At 41.4% G+C, this 24796-nt stretch overlaps 1 protein-coding gene across 1 annotated transcript in view; it reads right to left on the bottom strand.

Annotated features, from left to right (window-relative positions):
• Positions 1–24796, bottom strand: part of KDM1B (lysine demethylase 1B) — a gene marked incomplete in the record, with an annotated part of 482282 nt that overhangs the window by 300234 nt on the left and 157252 nt on the right. The window contains 4 exon segments of the mRNA XM_053715839.1: positions 22981–23112; positions 23244–23371; positions 23478–23649; positions 24501–24638. Of these exon segments, the coding sequence (XP_053571814.1) occupies positions 22981–23112; positions 23244–23371; positions 23478–23649; positions 24501–24638 (570 nt within the window).

Raw genomic sequence — 24796 nt, 5'->3', positions numbered from 1 at the left:
TTGCCTAAAAAGGCAAACCCTAAGAACTTGCGATGATCCCTGTGGATAAGAACCTGTGGATATGTGTCCTTTAAATCCACTGTTGTCATAAACAGACCCTCCTGGATCAATGGAAGGATGGTACAAATATATTCCATCTTGAAAGACGGAACCCTGAGAAGTCTGGTTTAGGCTCTTGAGGTCTAAAATTGGTCTGAAGGTTCCCTCCTCTTTGGGAACCATGAATCGATAATGATCTACAAAACCCAACTTGATTGAGAAGACCCTGCCCTCTTAGGGGTCGGGTGCACGTTCCTCATGTGATGTCAGCAGCAAGCTGCTTACACTGATTTCCCCTATTCTAAATTCAAAAGGGTCTCTGTGCTTGGAAAGTGGAATAAAATAATTTCATTAAAGGAGCCTACTCATAAAGGCCCGTCTGCTATTCCTATGAGAGGGGTGTCAACAGGCCAGTACGCCGCCGCACTGGAAACAGTATTCACAGCAACCGCAGGTTGACAATGAAGACCCTCTACCTATTGATCATAGGGTCCGTCATCTGTATAGAGCCCCAAAGGAACTATCCATCGAATTAAAAAACTCTAGATAAACAAGGGGATTCTATTATCCTCTTGTTACTTTGTAAGAGAAGAAAAAACAGAATTTATGCTTACCTGATAAATTACTTTCTCTTGTGATGTATCAAGTCCACGGATTCATCCTTTACTTGTGGGATATTCTCCTTCCCAACAGGAAGTGGCAAAGAGAGCACACAGCAGAGCTGTGCATATAGCTCCCCCTCTAGCTCCACCCCCCTGTCATTCGACCGAAGGGTGCAGTGGTGACCGTAGTGTAAACAAAAAAAGCTACCTGACTTAATAGCCAGGGCGGGCCGTGGACTCGATACATCACAAGAGAAAGTAACTTATCAGGTAAGCATAAATTCTGTTTTCTCTTGTAAGATATATCGAGTCCACAGATTCATCCTTTACTTGTGGGATACCAATACCAAAGCTTTAGAACACGGATGAAGGGAGGGAACAAGACAGGTACCCTAAAAGGAAGGCACCACTGCTTGTAAAACCTTTCTCCCAAAAATAGCCTCCGAAGAAGCAAAAGTATCGAATTTGTAAAATTTAGAAAAAGTATGCAGCGAAGACCAAGTCGCTGCCTTACAAATCTGTTCAACAAAAGCCTCATTTTTAAAAGCCCATGTTGAAGCCACTGCTCTGGTAGAATGAGCAGTAATTGTTTCGGGAGGCTGCTGGCCAGCAGTCTCATAGGCCAAATGGATGATGCTTTTCAGCCAAAAGGAAAGAGGTAGCAGTCGCCTTCTGACCTCTCCTCTTACCAGAATAGATAACAAACAATGAAGGTGTTTGTCTGAAAACCTTAGTTGCTTGTAAATAGAACTTTAAAGCACGAACCACATCAAGATTGTGTAACAGACGTTCCTTCTTCGAAGAAGGATTAGGACACAGAGAAGGAACAACAATTCCCTGGGTAATATTCTTATTAGACACAACCTTGGTAAGAAAACCGGGTTTGGTACGCAAAACTACCTTATCTGCATGGAAAATCAGGTAAGGTGAGTCACATTGTAAAGCAGATAACTCTGAAACTCTTCGAGCAGAAGAGATAGCTACCAAAAACAAAACTTTCCAAGATAAAAGCTTAATATCTATGGAATATAAAGGTTCAAACGGAACCCCTTGCAGAACTGAAAGAACTAAATTCAGACTCCATGGCGGAGCCACAGGTCTATAAACAGGCTTGATTCTGACTAAAGCCTGACTAAACGCTTGAACGTCTGGTACCTCTGCCAGACGTTTGTGTAAAAGAATAGACAAAGCAGATATCTGTCCTTTTAAGGAACTAGCTGATAATCCATTCTCCAATCCTTCTTGGAGAAAGGACAAAATCCTGGGAATCCTAATCTTACTCCATGAGTAACCCTTGGATTCACACCAAAAAAGATATTTTCGCCAAATCTTATGGTAGATTTTCCTGGTGACAGGCTTTCTAGCCTGAATCAGGGTATCAATAACCGACTCAGAGAAACCACGCTTTGATAGAATTAAGCGTTCAATCTCCAAGCAGTCAGACGCAGAGAAATTAGATTTGGATGCTTGAAAGGACCTTGTATAAGAAGGTCCTGCCTCATTGGTAGTGTCCATGGTGGAACAGATGACATGTCCACTAGGTCTGCATACCAGGTCCTGCATGGCCACGCAGGCACTATCAGATTCACCGAAGCCCTCTCCTGCTTGATTCTGGCAACCAGACGAGGGAGGAGAGGAAACGGTGGAAAAACATAAGCCAGATTGAAGGACCAAGGCGCTGCTAGAGCATCTATCAGCACCGCCTGGGGATCCCGGGACCTGGACATGTAAAGAGGAAGTTTGGTGTTCTGACGGGACGCCATCAGATCCAATTCTGGAATGCCCCATAGCTGAGTCAGCTGGGCAAATAACTCCGGGTGGAGTTCCCACTCCCTCGGGTGAAAAGTCTGACGACTCCTAGTTGTCTACTCCTGGGATGTGAATTGCTGAGAGATGGCAGGAGTGATCCTCTGCCCACCTGAGTATTTTGGTTACTTCCGTCATTGCTAGGGAACTCCTTGTTCCTCCTTGATGATTGACGTAAGCTACAGTCGTGATGTTGTCCGACTGAAATCTGATGAATTTGGCCGCGGCTAGCAGAGGCCATGCCTGAAGCGCGTTGAATATCGCCCTCAGCTCCAGAATGTTTATCAGGAGAAGAGCTTCTTCCCGAGACCATAAGCCCTGAGCTTTCAGGGATTCCCAGACTGCACCCCAGCCCACCAGACTGGCGTCGGTCGTTAAGATGATCCACTCTGGTCTGAGGAAACACATTCCCTGAGACAGGTGATCCTGAGACAACCACCAGAGAAGAGAATCTCTGGTCCCCTTGTCCAGCTGTATTTGAGGAGACAAATCTGCATAATCCCCATTCCACTGTTTGAGCATGCATAGTTGCAGTGGTCTGAGGTGTATTCGTGCAAAAGGGACCATGTCCATTGCCGCTACCATTAATCCAATTGTCTCCATGCACTGAGCTACAGATGGCCGAGGAATGGAATGAAGGGCTCGGCAAGTGGTTGAGTTTTAACTTTCTGACCTCGTTCAGAAATATTTTCATTTCTACTGAGTCTATCAGAGTTCCTAGGAAGGAAAGTCTTGTGAGGGGGGAGAGAGAACTCTTTTTGATGTTCACCTTCCACCCGTGAGACCTCAGAAAGGCCAATACAATTTCCGTGTGAGACTTGGCTCTTTGGAAAGTCGACGCCTGAATTAAGCTGTCGTCTAGATAAGGCGCCACTGCTATGCCCCGCGGTCTTAGCACCACCAGGAGGGACCCTAGCACCTTTGTGAAAATTCTGGGAGCAGTGGCCAACCCGAAAGGAAGAGCCACCAACTGGTAATGCTTGTCCAGAAAGGCGAACCTGAGAAACTGGTGATGATCTTTGTGGATAGGAATGTGCAGATACGCATCCTTTAAATCCACGGTGGTCATATATTGACCCTCCTGGATCATTGGTAAGATTGTCCGAATAGTCTCCATCTTGAATGATGGGACTTTGAGGAATTAGTTTAGAATTTTGAGATCCAGGATTGGTCAGAAAGTTCCTTCTTTCTTGGGAACCACAAACAGGTTTGAGTAAAAACCTAGCCCTTGTTCCGCAATTGGAACTGGGTGGATCACTCCCATTGTATGTAGGTCTTCTACACAGCGTAAGAACGCCTCTTTCTTTGTCATGTCTGTAGACAGACGAGAAATGTGGAACCTTCCCCTTGGAGGGGAGTCCTTGAATTCTAGAAGATATTCCTGGGATAAAATCTCTAAGGCCCAGGGATCGAGTACATCTCTTGCCCAGGCCTGAGCGAAGAGAGAGTCTGCCCCCTACTAGATCCGGTCACGGATCTGGGGCTACCCCTTCATGCTGTCTTAGAGGCAGCTGCAGGCTTCTTGGCCTGTTTACCCTTGTTGCAGCCCTGGTAAGGTTTCCAGGCTGACCTGGGTTGGGGAGCGTTACCCTCTTGCTTTGCAGCAGGGGAGGATGAAGCGAGACCGCTCCTGAAATTCCGAAAGGAACGAAAATTATTTTGTTTGTTCTTTGTCTTGAAGGACTTGTCCTGAGGGAGAGCATGGCCTTTTCCCCCAGTGATTTCTGAAATAATATCTTTCAATTCAGGCCCGAAGAGGGTCTTTCCTTTGAAAGGGATGTTCAAGAGCTTGGATTTTGACGACACATCGGCCGACCAGGACTTTAGCCATAGCGTCCTGCGCGCTAAAATGGCGAAACCTGAATTCTTTGCCGCTAACTTAGCTAGTTGGAAAGCGGCATCTGTGATAAAAGAATTAGCTAGCTTAAGAGCCTTAATTCTGTCCATAATGTCCTCATATGAGGTCTCCGTCTGGAGCGCATCTTCCAGCGCCTTGAACCAGAAAGCAGCTGCAGTAGTTACAGGAACAATGCACGCAATAGGTTGGAGAAGAAAACCTGGCAGAACAAAAATGTTCTTAAGTAAACCCTCTAATTTTTTATCCATAGGGTCTTTAAAAGCACAACTGTCTTCAATTGGTATGGTTGTGTGTTTAGCAAGTGAAGAAATAGCCCCCTCCACCTTAGGGACCGTCTGCCACGAGTCCCGCATGGGGTCAGATATGGGGAACATTTTCTTAAAAACCGGAGGGGGAACGAAGGGAATACCTGGTCTATCCCACTCCCTAGTAACGATATCCGCAATCCTCTTGGGGACCGGGAACACATCAGTGTAAACAGGAACTTCCAGGTACTTGTCCATTTTACACAATTTCTCTGGAACCACCATAGGGTCACAGTCATCCAGAGTAACTAATACCTCCCTGAGCAATAAGCGGAGGTGTTCTAGTTTAAATTTAAAAGCCAATATATCTGAATCTGTGTGAGGAGAAACCTTTCCTGAATCGGAAATTTCTCCCTCAGAAAGCACATCCCTCACCCCCACTTCAGAGCGTTGTGAGGGTATATCGGATACGGCTACTAAAGCGTCAGAATGCTCATTATCTGTTCTTAAAACTGAGCTATCGCGCTTTGCAGGTAACACAGGCAGTTTAGATAAGAACTCTGAGAGGGTATTATTCATAACTGCCGCCAAATCTTGCAAGGTAAAAGAGTTAGACGCACTAGAGGTGCTAGGCGTCGTTTGAGCGGGCGTAACTGGTTGTGAGCCCTTGGGGAGAGGTTGATGGGCTAACCTCGTTACCTTCTGTCTGAGAATCATCTTGGGCCACATTTTTAAGTGTAACAATATGATCTTTAAAGTGTATAGACATATCAGTACAAGTGGGACACATTCTGAGAGGGGGTTCCACCATGGCTTCTAAACACATTAAACAAGGATTTTCCTTGGTGTCAGACATGTTTAACAGACTAGTAGTACAACAAGCAGGCTTGGAATTCACTTTAATCAAGTAAAAACACACTTTGAAAAAAACGTTACTGTGCCTTTAAGAGATAAAAAAGGCACACAATTTTGCAAAACAGTGAAAAATGCAGCAAACTTTTCGAAATTTTTACAGTATGTACCTAAAGCATTAGTAAGATTGCACCACTAGCAATAAAAACGATTAACCCCTTAATGCCCAAACCGGATCGACAGTAAGACAAAAAAAATGGTTAAAAAACGTTCAGCACCTTGCCACAGCTCTGCTGTGGCCCTACCTTCCCTTTGGAACCAGATTTGTGGGGAAAAAGCTTCTTATAGGCCCTCAAACTGCAGCAGGACCCTCCATGTGAAACAGCCTGAACCTCTAGTCAAATATAACTGCGCAACAGAGGCGCGAAATTAGGCCCCTCCCACCTCACTATGGTGCTTGTGAGGCCTAAAGAAACACTCCAAAGTGTTTTAATATTAGCCATGTGGGTAACAACCCCTGAAAGAAACCCAAAGGAACCTTCAAAGTGTCTCAAAAAACGATATTTTCAATAAAAAAACGTTTGCCTTGAAAGTAGTGTCAACCAGCATAAACTAGCCCTGTTATGTAAGCTTGAAATTCCATACTTAGTCTCTGAATACAGCTTACCCTTCCCTCATGGGGATATTATCAGCCTTCTCTAGCATTATCACAGTCTTGTCTAGAAGAAAAAGGACTGAACATACCTTATTGCAGCCTAACCTGCAAACCGTTCCCCCCAACTGAAGTTTTCTTGTACTCCTCAGTCCTGTGTGGGAACAGCAGTGGATTTTAGTTACAACATGCTAAAATCATCTTCCTCCCTGCAGAAATCTTCATCTCCTTTCTGCTAGAGAGTAAATAGTACACACCGGTACCATTTAAAATAACAAAACCTTGCTTGTTAAAAATAAAAACTAAAATTTTTCTACCACATTCACTTTACCCTTCCGATTGCTTAGAGCCGGCAAAGAGAATGACTGGGGGGTGGAGCTAGAGGGGGAGCTATATGGACAGCTCTGCTGTGTGCTCTCTTTGCCACTTCCTGTTGGGAAGGAGAATATCCCACAAGTAAAGAATGAATCCGTGGACTCGATACATCTTACAAGAGAAAACCCTATAACCCTATCTGGTACAGGAATACTTCCACCATGACGGGTCCATCGTAATATTAGAAAAACCTACTGGTGTCGGAACCACCCAGAGTAGCTAAAACTTCCTCAAGAAGCTCTTGATCAGATAAAGGAATTTACCTCATCCTTATCCGGTATTACCGAAATATCTTCCTCCTTAGCTGCAGGGAAGAACATTCGAAACAACCCCCACTGAATCAATCAGACTATCCTGAGTGAAGAAGACCTCTTGGACACTTTTTTTTTTTTTTTTTTTACAGAGTGGGGAAAAGAATAGACAATGTAGACAACTCCACCTGGGCTATACATTTTTCTTTTTTAACACCTTATGAGAAATTTGTGGAACCTTTGACCATTGTCACTATGCTCTTAAGCAGAATGTGCCCAGAGGAAAAAAAGTTTGGGACAAGTCTATCCTCATCAACTAACGATTTCTCAAAAAATGAGAAATAGAAGCGGATTGGTAGAACCACATTGGAATCTAAGTCTAAAACAAGAGACCTCTAGCAAGGCCTCTTGGACCACCTTGATCACAAAGTATGGATTACACAAATAAACAGCTGGATTCCTTAACAGAATCAGCACATAAAAAACATTACTGTGTCTTTAAATTTTTTAAAAAGTAACTTTATTTCCGTGTGCAGAGGTAAGCTAAAATAGCATGCAAACATTGCAGAATTTATCGCAAACATTAATTCTTTGTTCACATGTATCGCCATGACCTTAAAGAAGTGATATCTTGTGCAGCAATTCCAGATGGAAATTGCAAGGAACCACAGGGTACTGCATGCGAGATAGAAACATCTAATGTACACTTCCTTAATCAATCTGCCTCTATCCATGGCAGAATAATTGATATAAAAAGCGATATCTTGCACAGCAACTCCAGATGGAAATTGCAAGGAACCGCAGGGTACTGCATATGTGATAGCAAGTTTAATGTACACTTCCTTAATCAATCTGCCTCACCTATAGCAGAATAATTAAATATAAAACAATATATTGCGCAGCAACTCTAGATGGAATTTGCAGGGAACCGCAGGGCACTGCATGTGTGTTATCAAATGTTATTTACCCGTTAATAATAAATCTGACCCACATATGGCAGAATAATTGATAGGCTTAACCTGTTTAATAAAAAAGGCAACATATAGCAAGTGTTACTGTCTCTTTAAATTTTAAAGAGTCACTTCTTTATTTTTATGCAGAAAATATTGAATAAATATGAGAGGAATTTAGTTATTGTCTAACTCTCTCTACACAGCTGTCTGGAGGTGAGACCCTCGTTCCCAGCTGAGGCATCAGACAGCCATTCGAGCCAATCTTGCCCCTGCCATAGCGCTATCTTAAGGGCAAAAACTGCGATAAACATTTGCACCATTTCTTCCGATAACCGGAAGTGATATGAAGGATGTGCCCACTGCAAGGCGCACACTCTAAAGTTAAAATCCTCCGCTCCTCGCTATTGTCATATAAGTTTAAGGAGGAAGAAGTGTCTTTGGCGCCCTTTATAAGCTCCGCCACTCATGGGCGTTTCACCAGCTATCTCCCGGTCTCCATTGTTTATGTAAAGGCACCGGGAGTAACAATAAAAAATTTGTAAACTGCAAATAAAAGCTGCTCAGACTGCTATCTCTAAGAATAGCCTTACCGGGAGCAAGAGAACAGACTGAACAGCTTCAGCAGCTGTTCAGTCCATCTATATACTCTAGAGCACATAAATTGACACACTCAATGTAGTCTCACGGCCTTCTCTAATATTAAATAAGACTGCAGGAGATGAGACCCATGTCACCCAGTGCCTGCGTTCCAGCTGCCATAAAGTCTCCTGATAGATGAAGGAGAAACTGAGCCCAAATTCAATGAGATCTAAATAAAGAAGTGCCCAAACTTTTTCTGAGATCCTTTACTCTCCCCAGAAAAAAAGTCAGCACTTACCTCATCTTCTGCCTGGCAGCAAGGCAGTTCCCAGGTTTAGGAGGTCCTCTCCCTCCCATGGCCCTGTAAATAAACGAAAATCCTAAATAAAATCCCTAAGGTTTTCTTGGTAAGGGCAGCAGAATATGGGAGGCGCAGTGAGAATTATGTCCCACAAGTTCCCATTGCTCTAAAGCCACCAAAAGCTCTACTGAAGAGACTGATATGGACTACGGCTACACCCTAGAACAAAGCAGCACTCTCTGGCACTGCTTTAAAAATAATAAACTTGATTGAAGAATCTAATCCAACACCTCACTTTATCTCTTCCTATCACTAACGTAGGCAAAGAGAATGACTGGAGTGGGAGGGAAGGGAGGAGCTATTTAACAGCTCTGCTGTGGTGCTCTTTGCCTCCTCCTGCTAACCAGGAGGTGAATATCCCATTAGTAATTAAGATGATCCGTGGACTCATTGTGTCATAAAAAAGAAAAGTATGCAGAGAGAGGACCATGTAGGCGCCTTGCAAATCTGTTCCACAGAATATTTATTTTTGAAAGCCCAAGAAGAGGAGACAGCCCTAGTGGAATGAGCCGTAATTCTCTCAGGAGGCTGCTGTCCAGCAGTCTCATAAGCAAAATGAAACAAACTTCTCAACCAGAGAGAAAGTAGTAGAAGTGGCCTTCTGACCCTTATGTTTTCCAGAGAAAAGAACAAACAGGGCAGAAGATTGCCGAAAATCCTTAGTAGCTTTTAAGTAAAATTTAGAACGCGCACAACATCCAAGTTATGCAAAGGACGTTCCTTATGAGGAGGAGGATTAGGACAAAAAGAAGGAACAATAATTTCCGGATTAATGTTTTGATCCGACACCACCTTAGGGAGCAAACCCCATCTAGTACGAAGGACCACCTTATCTGCATGAAAGATAAGGTACAGAGAATAACACTGCAGAGCTGAAAGCTCAGAAACTCTGCGAGCAGAAGATATAGCAAGGAGAAACAAAACCTTTCATGATGACAATTTGATATCAACAACATGCATCGGCTCAAACGGAGCCTGCTGCAAAACATTAAGAACTAGATTAAGGCTCCAAGGAAGAGCAACAGTTTTAAACACAGGGCTGATTCTGACCAGGGCCTGTACAAAAGCCTGAACATCTGGTAAGTCTGCCAGACGTTTGCAAAAGGATAGACAACAATGCAGAAATCTGACCCTTCTGAGTACTGACTGACAAACCTTTGTCCAGGCCATCCTGAAGGATAAAATTCGGGGAATACTCACCGAATACCAATAAAGGTATTTACGCCATACCTTATGGTTAATCTTGCGAGTTAACAGGTTTGCGAGCCTGAAGCATAGTATCAATGACTGCTTCAGAAAAACCACGTCTAGACATAACTAGGCATTCAATCTCCAAGCAGTCAGCTTCAGAGAATCCAGGTTGGATGGAGGAAAGGACCCTGAATTAGAAGGTCATTCCTCAGAGGTAACCTCCAAGGAGGTAGAGACGACATCCTCACCAGATCCGCGAACCAGATCCTGCGAGGCCATGCAGGAGCTATTAGAATTACCAATGCTCTCTCCTGTTTGATACGAGCAATGACTCGTGGAATGAGAGGAACCCTATATGCCACAGAGAAGATCCAAGGAACCGCTAGAGCATCTATTAGAATGGCCTGAGGATCTCTTGACCTTGAACCGTACTTTATGACCTTGGCATAGTGACGGGACACCATCAGATCCAATTCTGGAACCCCCCACCTGAGGGTTACCTGAGAGAACACTTCCGGATAGAGAGCACACTCCCAGTATGAAAATTCTGTCTGCTTAGATAAACATAATTTATGTAAGAACTTACCTGATAAATTCATTTCTTTCATATTAGCAAGAGTCCATGAGCTAGTGACGTATGGGATATACATTCCTACCAGGAGGGGCAAAGTTTCCCAAACCTCAAAATGCCTATAAATACACCCCTCACCACACCCACAAATCAGTTTAACGCATAGCCAAGAAGTGGGGTGATAAGACAAAAGTGCGAAAGCATAAAAAATAAGGAATTGGAATAATTGTGCTTTATACAAAAAAATCATAACCACCACAAAAAAGGGTGGGCCTCATGGACTCTTGCTAATATGAAAGAAATGAATTTATCAGGTAAGTTCTTACATAAATTATGTTTTCTTTCATGTAATTAGCAAGAGTCCATGAGCTAGTGACGTATGGGATAATGAATACCCAAGATGTGGATCTTCCACGCAAGAGTCACTAGAGAGGGAGGGATAAAATAAAGACAGCCAATTCCGCTGAAAATAATCCACACCCAAAATAAAGTTTAAATCTTATAATGAAAAAAACTGAAATTATAAGCAGAAGAATCAAACTGAAACAGCTGCCTGAAGTACTTTTCTACCAAAAACTGCTTCAGAAGAAGAAAACACATCAAAAATGGTAGAATTTAGTAAAAGTATGCAAAGAAGACCAAGTTGCTGCTTTGCAAATCTGATCAACCGAAGCTTCATTCCTAAACGCCCAGGAAGTAGAAACTGACCTAGTAGAACGAGCTGTAATCCTTTGAGGTGGAGTTTTACCCGACTCGACATAAGCATGATGAATCAAAGACTTTAAACAAGACGCCAAAGAAATGGCAGAGGCCTTCTGACCTTTCCTAGAACCGGAAAAGATAACAAATAGACTAGAAGTCTTTCGGAAATTTTTAGTAGCTTCAACATAATATTTCAAAGCTCTAACTACATCCAAAGAATGCAACGATCTTTCCTTAGAATTCTTAGGATTAGGACACAATGAAGGAACCACAATTTCTCTACTAATGTTGTTAGAATTCACAACCTTAGGTAAAAATTAAAAGAAGTTCGCAACACCGCCTTATCCTGATGAAAAATCAGAAAAGGAGACTCACAAGAAAGAGCAGATAAATCAGAAACTCTTCTAGCAGAAGAGATGGCCAAAAGAAACAAAACTTTCCAAGAAAGCAATTGATTATCTTAGAACAAAAGAAATATGGATTTTTATTTTTATTTTTTAAATCACAAAAATTCTTCTAGCTAAAATAGCTAAAGACATAGATTAACCATCATTTGTGAAAATATTCAATAAAATGAAGACACAAATGAAATTATTAGCATGATAGTCCAGTTTAAAGGACCAGTCAATACAGTGGACTTGCATAATAAATGCAAGACAACAAGACAAATGCAACAGCACCTAGTCTAGTAAATGTTGTCCCTTAACAATGCTAAAATAAATCATAATCTGATACTTGATCTTAAAGTAAACAGAAAAAATGAAGCAATTGCAATATCCAAATAAATCACAGGACCAAGAAAAGTACCTGAAACTAAATAATTTTCCATAAATAAGATACAACTATCTAAAGGAAAATAAATACTATTTTGCTATAGAAACAATAGCATAATTAGTAGAAGTAGAGATAGCCCCAATAAATTGGAGAACCCTCCAAATTGAATTTAACTGCTGGCAAAGAATATAGTTTAAAACCTTTGAAGAAGGAATAAAAGAAAATTCTCAGCCTATTCCATTCCCTAGAATGGGGAATTGGAAAGAAAACCTCTGAAAACACAGAAGAAATAAATAGGCAGAAATAGTGTCAGCTAGTCTTAAAGAACTAGTTACCTTAATATCCAAAATAATCAACACCTTTTCAACAAAGAACAAATGTACTTTAATAATAGAAAAATAATAAAAAAGTAGATTTGTTAGTGTCAATATCTGATGAAGAAAATTTCTGAAAGAGAAAAAACATCATCAGAGAAGGATAAATCAGTATGTTGTTGGTCATTTGAAACTTCAATTATTAAAAAAGAAGTGAAAAAGACCTAAAAATTTTATTAGAAGGCACGAAGTCAGACAAAGCCTTTAAAATAGAATCAGAAAAATATTTCTTATAAATCTTCTAAATATTTCTTGTACATAAGATGTAAGAATGGAAATATATAAAGCATAAACACTAATGGATTCTGCATGTAAAAGTATATCATAATAACTTATTACAAACCATAGCTAAAGATAAACATTTATAACATTTAAAATAAATGAACTTAGCTTTGGTAGAACTGAAACTCAGTTAAGCGTTTTTCCAGAAGTGGCTTCTGATTCAGGGTCAATCTGAGACATCTTGCAATATGTAATAGAAAAAACAACATATAAAGCAAAAAGATCAAATTCCTTAAATTACAGTTTCAGGAATGGGAAAAAAATGCCAAAAATGCAATAAATAATGAGACTTAAATATTGTGGAGACAACAATGCCGCTCGAATTTTTTAGCGCCAAAAAAGCCGCCCACATTATTTGGCGCCTAAATGCTTTTGGCGCCAAAAATGGCGCCACATCCGGTAACGCCGACATTTTTTGGCGCAAAAAAAGTCAAAAAAATGACGCAACTTCCGGCGACACGTATGACGCCGGAAAGGACAAGAAAATTTTTGCGCCAAGAAAGTCCGCGCCAAGAATGACGCAATAAAATGAAGCATTTTCAGCCCCCGCGAGCCTAACAGCCCACAGGAAAAAAGTCAAATTTTAAGATAAGAAAAAATGATTTATTCATATGCATTATCCCAAATATGAAACTGACTGTCTGAAATAAGGAAAGTTGAACATCCTGAATCAAGGCAAATAAATGTTTAAACACATATATTTAGAACTTTATAAAAAAGTGCCCAACCATAGCTTAGAGTGTCACAGAAAATAAGACTTACTTACCCCAGGACACTCATCTACATGTAGTAGAAAGCCAAACCAGTACTGAAACGAGAATCAGCAGAGGTAATGGTATATATAAGAGTATATCGTCGATCTGAAAAGGGAGGTAAGAGATGAATCTCTACGACCGATAACAGAGAACCTATGAAATAGACCCCGTAGAAGGAGATCATTGAATTCAAATAGGCAATACTCTCTTCACATCCCTCTGACATTCACTGCACGCTAAGAGGAAAACCGGGCTCCAACCTGTTGCAGAGCGCATATCAACGTAGAATCTAGCACAAACTTACTTCACCACCTCCACAGGAGGCAAAGTTTGTAAAACTGATTTGTGGGTGTGGTGAGGGGTGTATTTATAGGCATTTTGAGGTTTGGGAAACTTTGCCCCTCCTGGTAGGAATGTATATCCCATACGTCACTAGCTCATGGACTCTTGCTAATTACATGAAAGAAATCTGCCTCCGAAATGCCCACTCTTGGAATGTGGATGGCAATTAGAAGCCAATCGTGAGCTTCCGCCCACTGCAGAATGTGAGTCACCTCCTTCATGGCCGAGGAACTCTGAGTTCTTCCATGGTGGTTGATGTAAGCCACTGAGGTGACATTGTCCGACTGGAATCTGATAAACAGGATAATTGGGGCCACGCTGTTAAGGCATTGAAGATTGCTCTCAACTCTAAGATGTTTATAGGAAAGGAAGACTCTTCCCGAGACCACAGGCCCTGAGCCTTCAGAAAACCCCAAACAGCACCTCAGCTTGACAGGCTGGTGTCCATTGTCACAATCACCCAGGAAGGTCTCAGGAAGCAAGTGCCCCGAGACAGATGCTCCTGTGAAATCCATCACGAAAGAGAGTCTCTTGTTAGGGGGTCCAGAATTATTCTCTGTGAAAAAATCTGAATGGTCTCCGTTCCAGTGACGGAGCATGAAAAGCTGCAGCGGTCCCAGATGGAACCTAGCAAAGGGAATGATGTCCATGGAAGCCACCATCAGCCCAATCACCTCCATGCATTGAGCCACTGATGGACGAAAAGCAGGAAGCAAGAATGGATTTTCTCACCTCCATCAGGAAAATCTTCATGGACAAGTAATCTATGATTGTCCCTAGGAAACACACTTTTGTAGTTGGAACTAAAGTACTCTTTTTCCAGATTCACGTTCCACCCGTGGGAACGTAGAAAAGACAATATCTTTGTATGATATTTTGCTAGTTTAAAAGATGATGCCTGAACCAAGATGTTGTCTAGATAAGGCGCCACAGCAATTCCCTGTGATCTGATCACTGCCAAAAGGGCTCCCAGAACCTTTGTGAATATTCTGGGAGCTGTGGCAAGACCAAATGGAATGGCAAACTGGAAATGCATGTCCAGAAAGGCAAACCTTAGAAACTAGTAATGATCCCCGTGAATGGGAACATGTAAATACAGGTCTATGGTCGCAATCAACAGACCTTCGTGAACCAATAGAAGAATGGAACGAAAAATTTCCATCTTGAAGGATGGAACCCTGAGGAATTTGTTGACACTTTAGATCAAGGATGGGACGAAAAGTTCCCTCCTTTTCGGGGACCACAAATAGATTTGAATAGAATCCTAGACCTTGTTCCTTTAGAGGGACTGGTACAATAACTCCCAGGGAGGATAGGTCTTTTACGGAATTTAAGAAGGCCTTCCTCTTTACCTGGTTTGAAGATAGTATCGACAGGAGAAATCTGCCCCTTGGAGGGCAAGACTTGAATCCTATTTTGTAACCCTGGAATACTATGTCCACAGTCCATGGATCTGGGACATTGCGTATCCAAGCCTGTTGAAAAAGAGAAAGCCTGCCCCCCACCTGATGGATATTCAGATTGAGGCAGACACTTCATGCTGATTTAGAGTCAGTGGAGGGCTTTTTGTTTTGTTTTCCCTTGTTCCAGAGCTGGCTGGATTTCCAAGTGGACCTGGATTGGAAGAGGAGGACATCTGTCCACTAAAGTTGCGAAAGGACCGAAAATTAGAAGTCTGTCGACCCCTAGGTCTATTCTTCTTGTCCTGAGGTAGGAAAGATCCCTTTCCATCCGTAATCTCTGAAATGATTTCCGCCAGACTAGGTCCAAAACAGAGTTTTACCCTTATAAGGTAAAGCTAAAAGCTTGGCCTTTGAAGAAACATCAGCCGACCAAAATTTTAACCACAGAGCTCTGCGTGCTAGCAGAATGAAGCTAGACATCTTAGCTCCCAATCTAATTATCTGCATGTTGGCATCACAGATAAAGGTATTGGCCAGTTTAAGAGCTTTGATCCTATCTTGGATCTCCTCTACCGTAGTTTCCTCTGAAATAAGATCAGATAAGGCATCACACCAATAAAATGCTGCTCCCGCAACCGTGGCAATACTCACTGCAGGTTACCACTGTAATCCTTGATGGATGTACATTTTTTTTTTTTAAGTATGCCTCTAGCTTCTTATCCATTGGATCCTTAAAAGAGCAACTATCCTCTATAGGAATGGTAGTTCTCTTAGCAAGAGTAGAAATAGCTCCTTCTACTTTAGGCACAGTGCGCCGTGAGTAATGCAGAGAGTCAGCAACAGGAAACATCTTTTTAAAAACAGGGGAAGGGGAAAAAAGGAACCCCTGGCTTATCCCATTCCTGAGCTATAATTTCAGACATCTTCCTTGGAACAGGAAAAACCTCCTCAGAAGATGGAGAATCATAAATTCTATCCAGTTTAGATGACTTTGAACCTTTGTTTGCTATCAACCCCACAGAGTCATCCAAAGTAGCTAGAACCTCCTTCAATAGTAACCGGAGTTGTTCAAGCTTAAATCTAAAATTTACCTCTTCAGATTCTGAAGATTTTTCTGCTAAATTGTCAGAGTCTGAGATTTCATCTTCAGAAGCTACTGAAGTATTTTCCTCATCAGACAATTGAGAAAGGTTGACTAATGCAGACTTAGAGGAGTCAGAAGCCTTACTAGCAGGCAAATGTTTAGATTTCCTCTTGTGCTTACCCAAAGAAGGGAAAGATGACCAAACCGCCGATACTGCAGAAGTAATCTGAGCGGCAGAATCCCTAAGTAAATAAACACCCCCAGGTGGATGAGAGGACACAGAAGGCACAGTATGAGAAACAACTAAAGCTTGGGATGTATGAGGAGAAAGCTGAGGCATGTCACGCACAGCATTATCCTGAGAGACACTTGGCTCAGAAGGGAGTAATTTGACTTTAAATTTTAAAGTTTTAGATAAACATGAGGAAAAAAATTGCATTGGCAGGACAATTTGAGCCTCTAAGCATAGTAAGCATTTTTCCACTGTCATAGCCTGATCTAATTCTGAATCCATAACAGCAGGAAACTATCAAAAAAGCGGACACCCTTTACAATATTTATTCTTTAACAGAGTGATTTTTTTTTTAAAACAACCTCAGATTGCATGAGGCTCCTACTACTCAGAAATAACACCCCACTAGTAAGAGGAAAGCAGAACTCTCCTGCAGTAATCCTCTCCTCCAGAGAAACGATCCGGTGTGATGATAGAAGTAAAATTATCAAAGCCGACACAAGTATAGAAACGGCCTCACAACATACTCCAACAGCTCCGCTCCTATAAAAGCAGAAGTGCGTACGTCACGTGAGCAGGATAAAAAGAAACCGCCATCTAGAAAGTGCACGAAAAGTGAACCGCAGTATAAAAAACAGCTAATAATAAACAGTTTTCAAATACGTTATCAGATAAGCCCCATCAAGCGTAATAACCTATGTACAAGCCTCTAAACATAGAAAGCATTCATGTATGACTGGTCATCTAATAAAGGATTTCCTTTACCGATTAACCCTTTGCTTCCCTTAGCCAAGTTAATTACCTAAGTCTCATACTAGATTATGAAAACACCAAAGTGTCAAACATATTGTCCCCAATATGAATCCTTAACTGTTAATGTTTATTATGTCCCAAAAACGATCTGTTAATAAGGATTAACCCCTTAAGTGCTGCTGTCCTTCTGTACCTAGAAAGCAAAGGCACATACCTTAGATCCAACTGCAGGACAGATGCTGCTCCTTAGGTGTGGCAGGTACTTCATAGACCTGTAGGAAAACAAAATTTATGCTTACCTAATAAATTTCTTTCTTGACATGGAGAGTCCACGACGTCATTCCAATTACTAATGGGATATTCACTCCTGGCCAGCAGGAGGAGGCAAAGAGCCCCACAGCAAAGTTGTTAAGTGTCACTTCCCTTACCCATAACCCTCAGTCATTCAGCCGAAGGGAAATGGAAAAAGAAGATAACGCAAAGGTGTAGAGGTGTAAAAAATACTGTCTAATCTTAAGGGTGGGGTCGTGGACTCAGGTAAGCATAAATTTTGTTTTCTTTCCTAAGACATGGAGAGTCCATGACGTCATTCAATTTACTAGTGGGAACCAATACCAAAGCTAGAGGACACAGTATGAACAGGGAGGGAGAACAAGACAGGTAGACCTAAACAGAAGGCACCACTGCTTGAAGAACCTTTCTCCCAAAAGAGGCCTCAGCCGACGCAAAAGTATCAAATTTGTAAAATTTAGAAAAAGTATGCAGAGAGGACCAAGTTGCAGCCTTGCAAATTTGTTCCACAGAAGCTCATTCTTGAAAGCCCAAGAAGAGGAGACAGCCTTAGTGGTATGAGCCATACTTCTCTCAGGAGGCTGCTGTCCAGAAGTCTCATAAGCAAAATGAATCATACTTCTTAAACAAAGGGAAAGAGAAGTAGAAGTGGCCTGACTCTTACGCTTCACCAAGAAACAAACAAGGCAGAAGACCGGCGAAAATGCTTAGTAGCCTGTAAGTAGAATTTTAGAGCGTGCACAACATCCAAGTTATGCAACAGACGTTCCTTTTGAGAAGAAGGATTAGGCCAGAGAGAAGGAACAACGATTTCCTGATTAATATTTCTATCTGAAACCACCTTAGGGAGAAACCCCAATTTAGTACGAAGGACCGCCTTATCCGCATGAAAAATAAGGTAAGGAGAATCGCACTGCAAGGCTGAGAGTTCAGAAACACTGCAAGCAGAAGAAATAGCAATAAGAAACAAAACTTTCCAAGATAACAACTTAATATCTACAGAATGCAACAGCTCAAACTCTAAGAACTAGGTTAAGGCTCCAAGGAGGAGCAATATTTTTAAACACAGGCCTGATTCTGACCAGGGCCAAACAAAAAGATTGAACATCTGGCACGTCCGCCAGACGCTTATGTAAAAGAATAGATAATGCAGAAATCTGACCTTTCAGAGAACCCTTTCTCCAGACCATCCTGGAGAAAAGACAAGATTCTAGGAATCCTGACCATACTCCAAGGAGTAGCCCTTCGATTCACACCAATAAAGGTATTTACGCCATACCTTATGGTAAATCTTACGAGTAACAGGCTTGCAAGCCTGAATCATGGTATCAATGGCTGACTTAGGAAACCCACGCTTAGTCAGAACTAAGCGTTAAATCTCCATGCAGTCAGCTTCAGAGAAACGAGATTTGGATGGAGGAAAGGACCCTGAGTTAGAAGGTCCTTCCTCAGAGGTAACCTCTAAGGAGGAAGAGATGACATCTTCACTAGGTCTGCAAACCAGATCCTGCAAAGCCATGCAGGAGCTATTAGAATTACAGACGCTCTCTCCTGTTTGATATGAACAATGACTTGTGGAGAGAGCGCAAACTGAAGAAGCAGGTATGCTAGACCGAAATCCCAAGAAACCGCCAGAGCATCTATCAGAGCGGTCTGAGAATCTCTTGACCATGAACCGTACCTTGGAAGCTTGGCGTTTTGACGAGACACCATCAGATCCCGCTCCGGTACCCCCCACTTGAGAGTTAACCTGGAGAACACACCTCTGGATGGAGAGCCCACTCCCTGGGATGAAAAGTCTGTCTGCTCAGGAAATCCGCTTCCCAGTTGTCCACTCCTGGAATGTGGATGGCAGATAGAAGACAATTGTGAGCTTCCGCCAACTAAATATCCAGAGTTACCTCTTTCATGGCCAAGGAACTCGAGTTCCTCCCTGGTGGTTGATGTAATCCACCGAGGTGATATTTTCTGACTGAAATCTGATAAACCGGGCTAAAGACAACAGGCCACGCCATCAGAGCATTGAAGATAGCTCACTACAAATGGAATTGAGAAAATTACCTCCATGCATTGAGCTACTGATGGCTGAACAGTAGACTGCAGAGAGAGGCAAGAAGAGAGAATTTTGGATTTTCTGACCTACATCAGAAAAATCTTTATAGATAGGGAATCTATGATAGCCCCTAACAAAACCACCCTTGTAGCTGGAACAAGTGAACTCTTCTCCAGAATCACTTTCCTTCCGTGGGAACGTAGAAAAGACAAGAAGATCTTCGTTTGAGATTTTGCTAGTTGAAAAGATGGTGCCTGAATCAAGATGGTCTGCAGACAACCTTGATAGGAGAAATCTGCCCCGGGGAGGACAAGTCTTGAATTCTATTTTGTAACCCTGAGATACTATGTCCACAGCCCAAGGGTCTGGGACATCTCGTATCCAAGCTTGTTGAAAACAGGAAAGTCTGCCCCCCACCTGATCCAGGACCCAGGATGGACCCTTCATACTGACAGTCTCATATAAAGGCTTCTTTGATTGTTTCCCCTTATTCCAAGATTGATTGGATCTCCAAAAAGACTTGGACTGCTCCGACTTGGAGGAGGAAGGGGAAGACTTCTGACCCTTGAAGTTATCAAAGGATCGAAAATTAAAATTTTGACGTCCCTTAGGTCTCTTCTTATCTTGGGGAAGAAAGGACCCCTTTCCACCCTTAATTTCAGAAATTATTTCCGCCAGACCAGGACCAAACAGGGTCTTACCCTTGTAAGGTAGCGAAAGAAGCTTGGACTTGGAGGTAACATCAGCTGACCAAGATTTCAGCCACAGAGCCCTGCAGGCTAGTATAGTGAAGCCAGGCATCTTGGCTCCCAGTCTAATGACTTGAATGTTAGCATCAGAGATAAAAGAATTGGTTAATTTGAGGGCCTTAATCCTACTTTGGATCTCCTCCAACGGAGTCTCCTCCCAAATCAATTTAGACAAGGCATCACACTTGCTACTGTGGCAATACAAAAAGCAGGTTGCCACTGTAGACCCTGATGCACATATATTTTCTTTAAATAAGCCTCCAGATTTTTGCCCATTGGATCCTTAAAAGAACAACAATCCTCAATAGGGCATAGTGGTTCTCTTAGCCAGAGTAGAAATAGCCCCTTCTACCTTAGGCACTGTGCAACACGAGTCTCGAATGGAGTCAGCAACAGTTAACATCTTTTTAAAAACGGGAGACAGGGAGAAAGGTATCCCTGGCTTATCCCACTCCTGTGCAATGATCTCCAACACATGGTCTGGAACAGGAAACACTTCCACAGAGGAAGGAACATCATAGCATTTGTTAAGTTTACTAGATTTCTAAGGGTTGACAACGACAGAAAAATCGGAGTCGTCCAAAGTAGCCAGTACTTCCTTTAACAGTAAACGGAGGTGTTTAAGCTTAAATCTGAAGTTTACCTCTTCAGAGTCAAAGGAATTATACTGTCCGAATTTGAGATTTCACCCTCAGAAGCTACCAAGGTATCCTCCTCATCAGACTTAGAACGGAGGTCAACCTTCACAGCAGCAGAGGCAACAGACACCTTACTATCAAAAAAAAAGTTTAGATTTCCTCTTGCGCTTCCCCAACATGGGAAAAGCAGATAATTTCGCAGATACCATAGAAGATATCTATGCAGCAAAATCTACAGGCAAATATACGCCTCCAGGAGGCTGAGAGGAACTGCAGGGCCCTGTATGTGATGCCACTGAGGCTTGAGACATTTGAGGAGAAAGCTGCGGCATAACCTGAACAGCATTATCCTGGCAGACAATAGGCTCAGAGGGCAATAATTTATCTTTACACTCCAGCGTTCTAGCTAAACATGGAGCACAAAATTGCACAGGCAAAACAATTTGGGCCTCTAGACATAATAAGCATCTATCAAAAGAAACAGATTCCTAGTCCATCTCCATAGCTGCCTAATAAACAATTCCCCAAAAATAAAGGAATAACTAAAATTTTGAAAAAGACTACTGTCACTTTAACAAAAAGTATTTATCCCTTTAGAGTGTTAGACACGCTAATATAACCCCGAGAAAAAAAAAAAAAAAAACCTCTCTCAGTACCTCTACACCTCAGACAGTCTGAGGTGCCCTACCGTAACTCTCAGAGGATCCCCAATTAGTCAGATGCTTACGAGCGACTCCTTCAACAAGCCGACACAGAAGAAGCTCCGCTCCGAGTCGAATGAGCGAGAAATCACATGACCAGCAAACAGGAACTGTGCAGCAAACTAAAAGCATGCGTTCCAGGAAACTGCCGCATAAGACCAGAGAATAAATGTCCTTTTGCAGTCACAATAAAAGCCTCAATAAATTGTGCCCTACAGTTCTTGCACTTCTAATAACACTACAAGAATGAATATAATTAAAGAGCCACAGAGGAAACGTCCCCAATATTAAGGGAAGATTAACCCCTAGTCTCAACATACAATATGTGCCTGCACACTGCCCCAGTAAATCCTATCTATAAAGGGATTTATGTCCCAATATTACTGAAGAGTTAATTATTTTTCTGAAGTGCAAGTCTCCAACACCTAGAAGACAAAAGCACTTACCTGCAATCTAGCTGTCCGGCAGGAAGACAGCTCACCAGACGTGAAAGGACACATACTCCTTACAGAAACCTGTAGAAAAATAAAGAACAGAATAACCAACTTTGGCTTTCTATGACTAGGGCAACAAATATGTCAGGAAAACAAGTAAGGGCCACCACACCACTTCCTAAATGCTTAAAAGCCACCACTACTCTTAATCAAGAGATTGACGTGGACACAGCTAAACCCAAATCCTTGCTTACAGGGAAAAGTACCTAAAAAAGGAATAAATACCTTCAGACACCAAACTCCACCTCCTCCATTGACAGAGGCAAAGAGAATGACTTGAGGTTATGGGTAAAGGAAGTGACACTTAACAGCTTTGCTGTGGTGCTCTGTGCCTCCTGCTGCTGGCCAGGAGTTGAATATCCCACTAGTAATTGGAATGACGTTGTGGACTCTCCATGCCATAGGAATAAAAATAAACTCTTGACAGTAGAGCACCTCTAATCTTCAACCTCTCTTCTCAGAGGCCTAGAACAAAACAGGAGAGGGAGAGTAAGGACTCTGAGGGTTCATGACCTCTCCCTGATAGGCTGGAATATATCCCCACATGTTATAAATCTATGGACTCTCATTAGCTAGGAAGGAAATATTCATTGATTTGTAGTCAAAGGACATACACATTGAAATGCCTTTATATAATATCTAACTTCCTTCTTAGTGATCCCTACTCCTATACTGTTGATTGCTTCCACTTTTCAAGAGACGCTACACAAACTAAGATCACATAACATTATAACACAAATACATTTACCTTTTGTGCAGTGTATGTCTGCCCATCTGATGTCGTAAGCTGGACTTCATCACCAGTGTAATCAACATTTCGGACCTATGGTAACAAATTGCAGATTACCACTCACATATTTCAAGATGCACCTTGGTAAATTAGTTATGCAACTGAATGGTCAGTGGTAGAAACATCTACATATACTAAAAATAAAACTTCATCTTATTAATAAATAGATCTATATTTCTGATCAACTGTATATTTAAAAATGAATTCCATGCAATCTAAGAGACTCACAGGTGAGTTTAGACAAATATCAAGCCCTTCTGCCAGTTTGTCAATTATCACTGAATATCCATTGGACAACATAGTGTGGTCACCAGCAAACTGAGCAAAAAATTCATTGTGATCCCATGACCGAGCAGATACCTAAGAGCATAAAAACAGAGGTAAATGTTGTGTTTGTTAGCTTTTGCCTTGCCTACATTACAAGCTAGTTTAATAAACAATGAGACAGAATAAAAAAAAAATTGCTAAATATGCTAAAAAGAAGCACATGCCAGGTGTAAGTTACTCCCACAGGCGTACTCCAGGTTACTGAGGTGGAACTGCAAGACTTTCTCCTCAACCTCGGTGAACTTAATACGAGATTCTTGTATAAAGGCTTTGTAGACTTCCTGTATTTTATCTGTAAAAACATTATACCAGGTACAAAATTTTATAAGTTTGCAGTTTTCATCTATGTAGATTTTAGTATAAAAACAGCTACTCGTGCAAGCACTGGACAGGAGTACCTCCAAGTGGGGCATCTTGTTGCTGGGATTTGTCTTTCCTCCATTCAGCAACAACATCGAGCATAGCGTTGAAATGAAAGTCCATACGTTTGTCTATAGATGGATCTGTGAGCTTTCCACCTTTTTGAATCAAGTCACACTTTTCCCTGAGTTTACGCATCTTAATACCAAGCTTTAACAGAAGAAAAATATAAAAAAAAAATGTTGATAATAGAAAGTGATTTCCTTGTAGTTACAATGACATGGAATGAAAAGCCCATCAAACTTAAATAGCTTTTGATGACACAAGTGACTTGGCACACTTTACTGCCAATGTGACCTTCAATATACAGTATGGGAAGAATACAAAATATTTTTAATAAATTACCTTTTAAAGTAAACCAAGTAGTGTTCCCCTGGCCACCCACAAGTCGTACAGACAATCAGAATCATATTGCCTGTGCTATGCAATTTAATTTAATTTGCTCGAGCTGTCTTGCTGTCTCAAAGTACAGTAGAAAAACAAAACATGAACACAGGTAGACTAGTTGTGCAGGGATATACAGTGAAAGGAATTTCCATAGCATGGGTGGTACTCTTCTCATTGGCTCTACTGACTGCTGCTAACAAATAGGGGGGAAATGCAGCTGTACATATAAAATAGTGTCACTTTAAAGCTTCATTTTACTTACTGATGTAAAATGTAAGATTAACAAAAGATTAAAAACCCTTGTCAATTTTTATTATATTTATATTTGAAGCTTTCAAAAATCTAAATACTGAACTTTTATGAACAGTGACAACTATTTTCTCAGCTGACTTACAATGAAAGAATGAAAATATAAAAATGAATGCAATAATACAAGATATATACACTTAACAATATATATTTGTATCTCACATATACACAAACATAAAATCCAAATGTTTCCCTCTAGAGGGTTTCAACAGCTTAATAATGTCTCTGTATTCATTTGGATCACTGCAATTTTCTTGATTACTTAATACTCTAGTGCAACACATACAGCTATAGTAGAAACCCACTTGCTCACACATTATTGCTATGGGGTTATTGATGCAGCCATTCACAATCTGGGCTCCTCTTCCAATAGTGACTCCTTTGAAAGTCTTTTCATCCCAAACTCTTCCTCCTATCCTGTCTCTGGCTTCTAAAATCATCACCTGTGTGAAAAGTAATGCAAATAAAGAATAACTAGATCAGATGTTATTAGTATGAAATAAAAATAATTTACTTTTTCTGTAATGTAAAAGTACAAAAAAATAGGAGCACTAAAGGCTAAAGTATGCGGTCAGGAAGTTTAAAAAATAGTCCCAGTAGA

Source organism: Bombina bombina, chromosome 5 (genome assembly GCF_027579735.1).
Source record: "Bombina bombina isolate aBomBom1 chromosome 5, aBomBom1.pri, whole genome shotgun sequence".
Classification (NCBI taxonomy): Eukaryota; Metazoa; Chordata; class Amphibia; order Anura; family Bombinatoridae; genus Bombina; species Bombina bombina.
The sequence above is the reverse complement of the archived record's forward strand: the minus strand, read 5'-3'. Positions and strand labels throughout refer to the sequence as shown.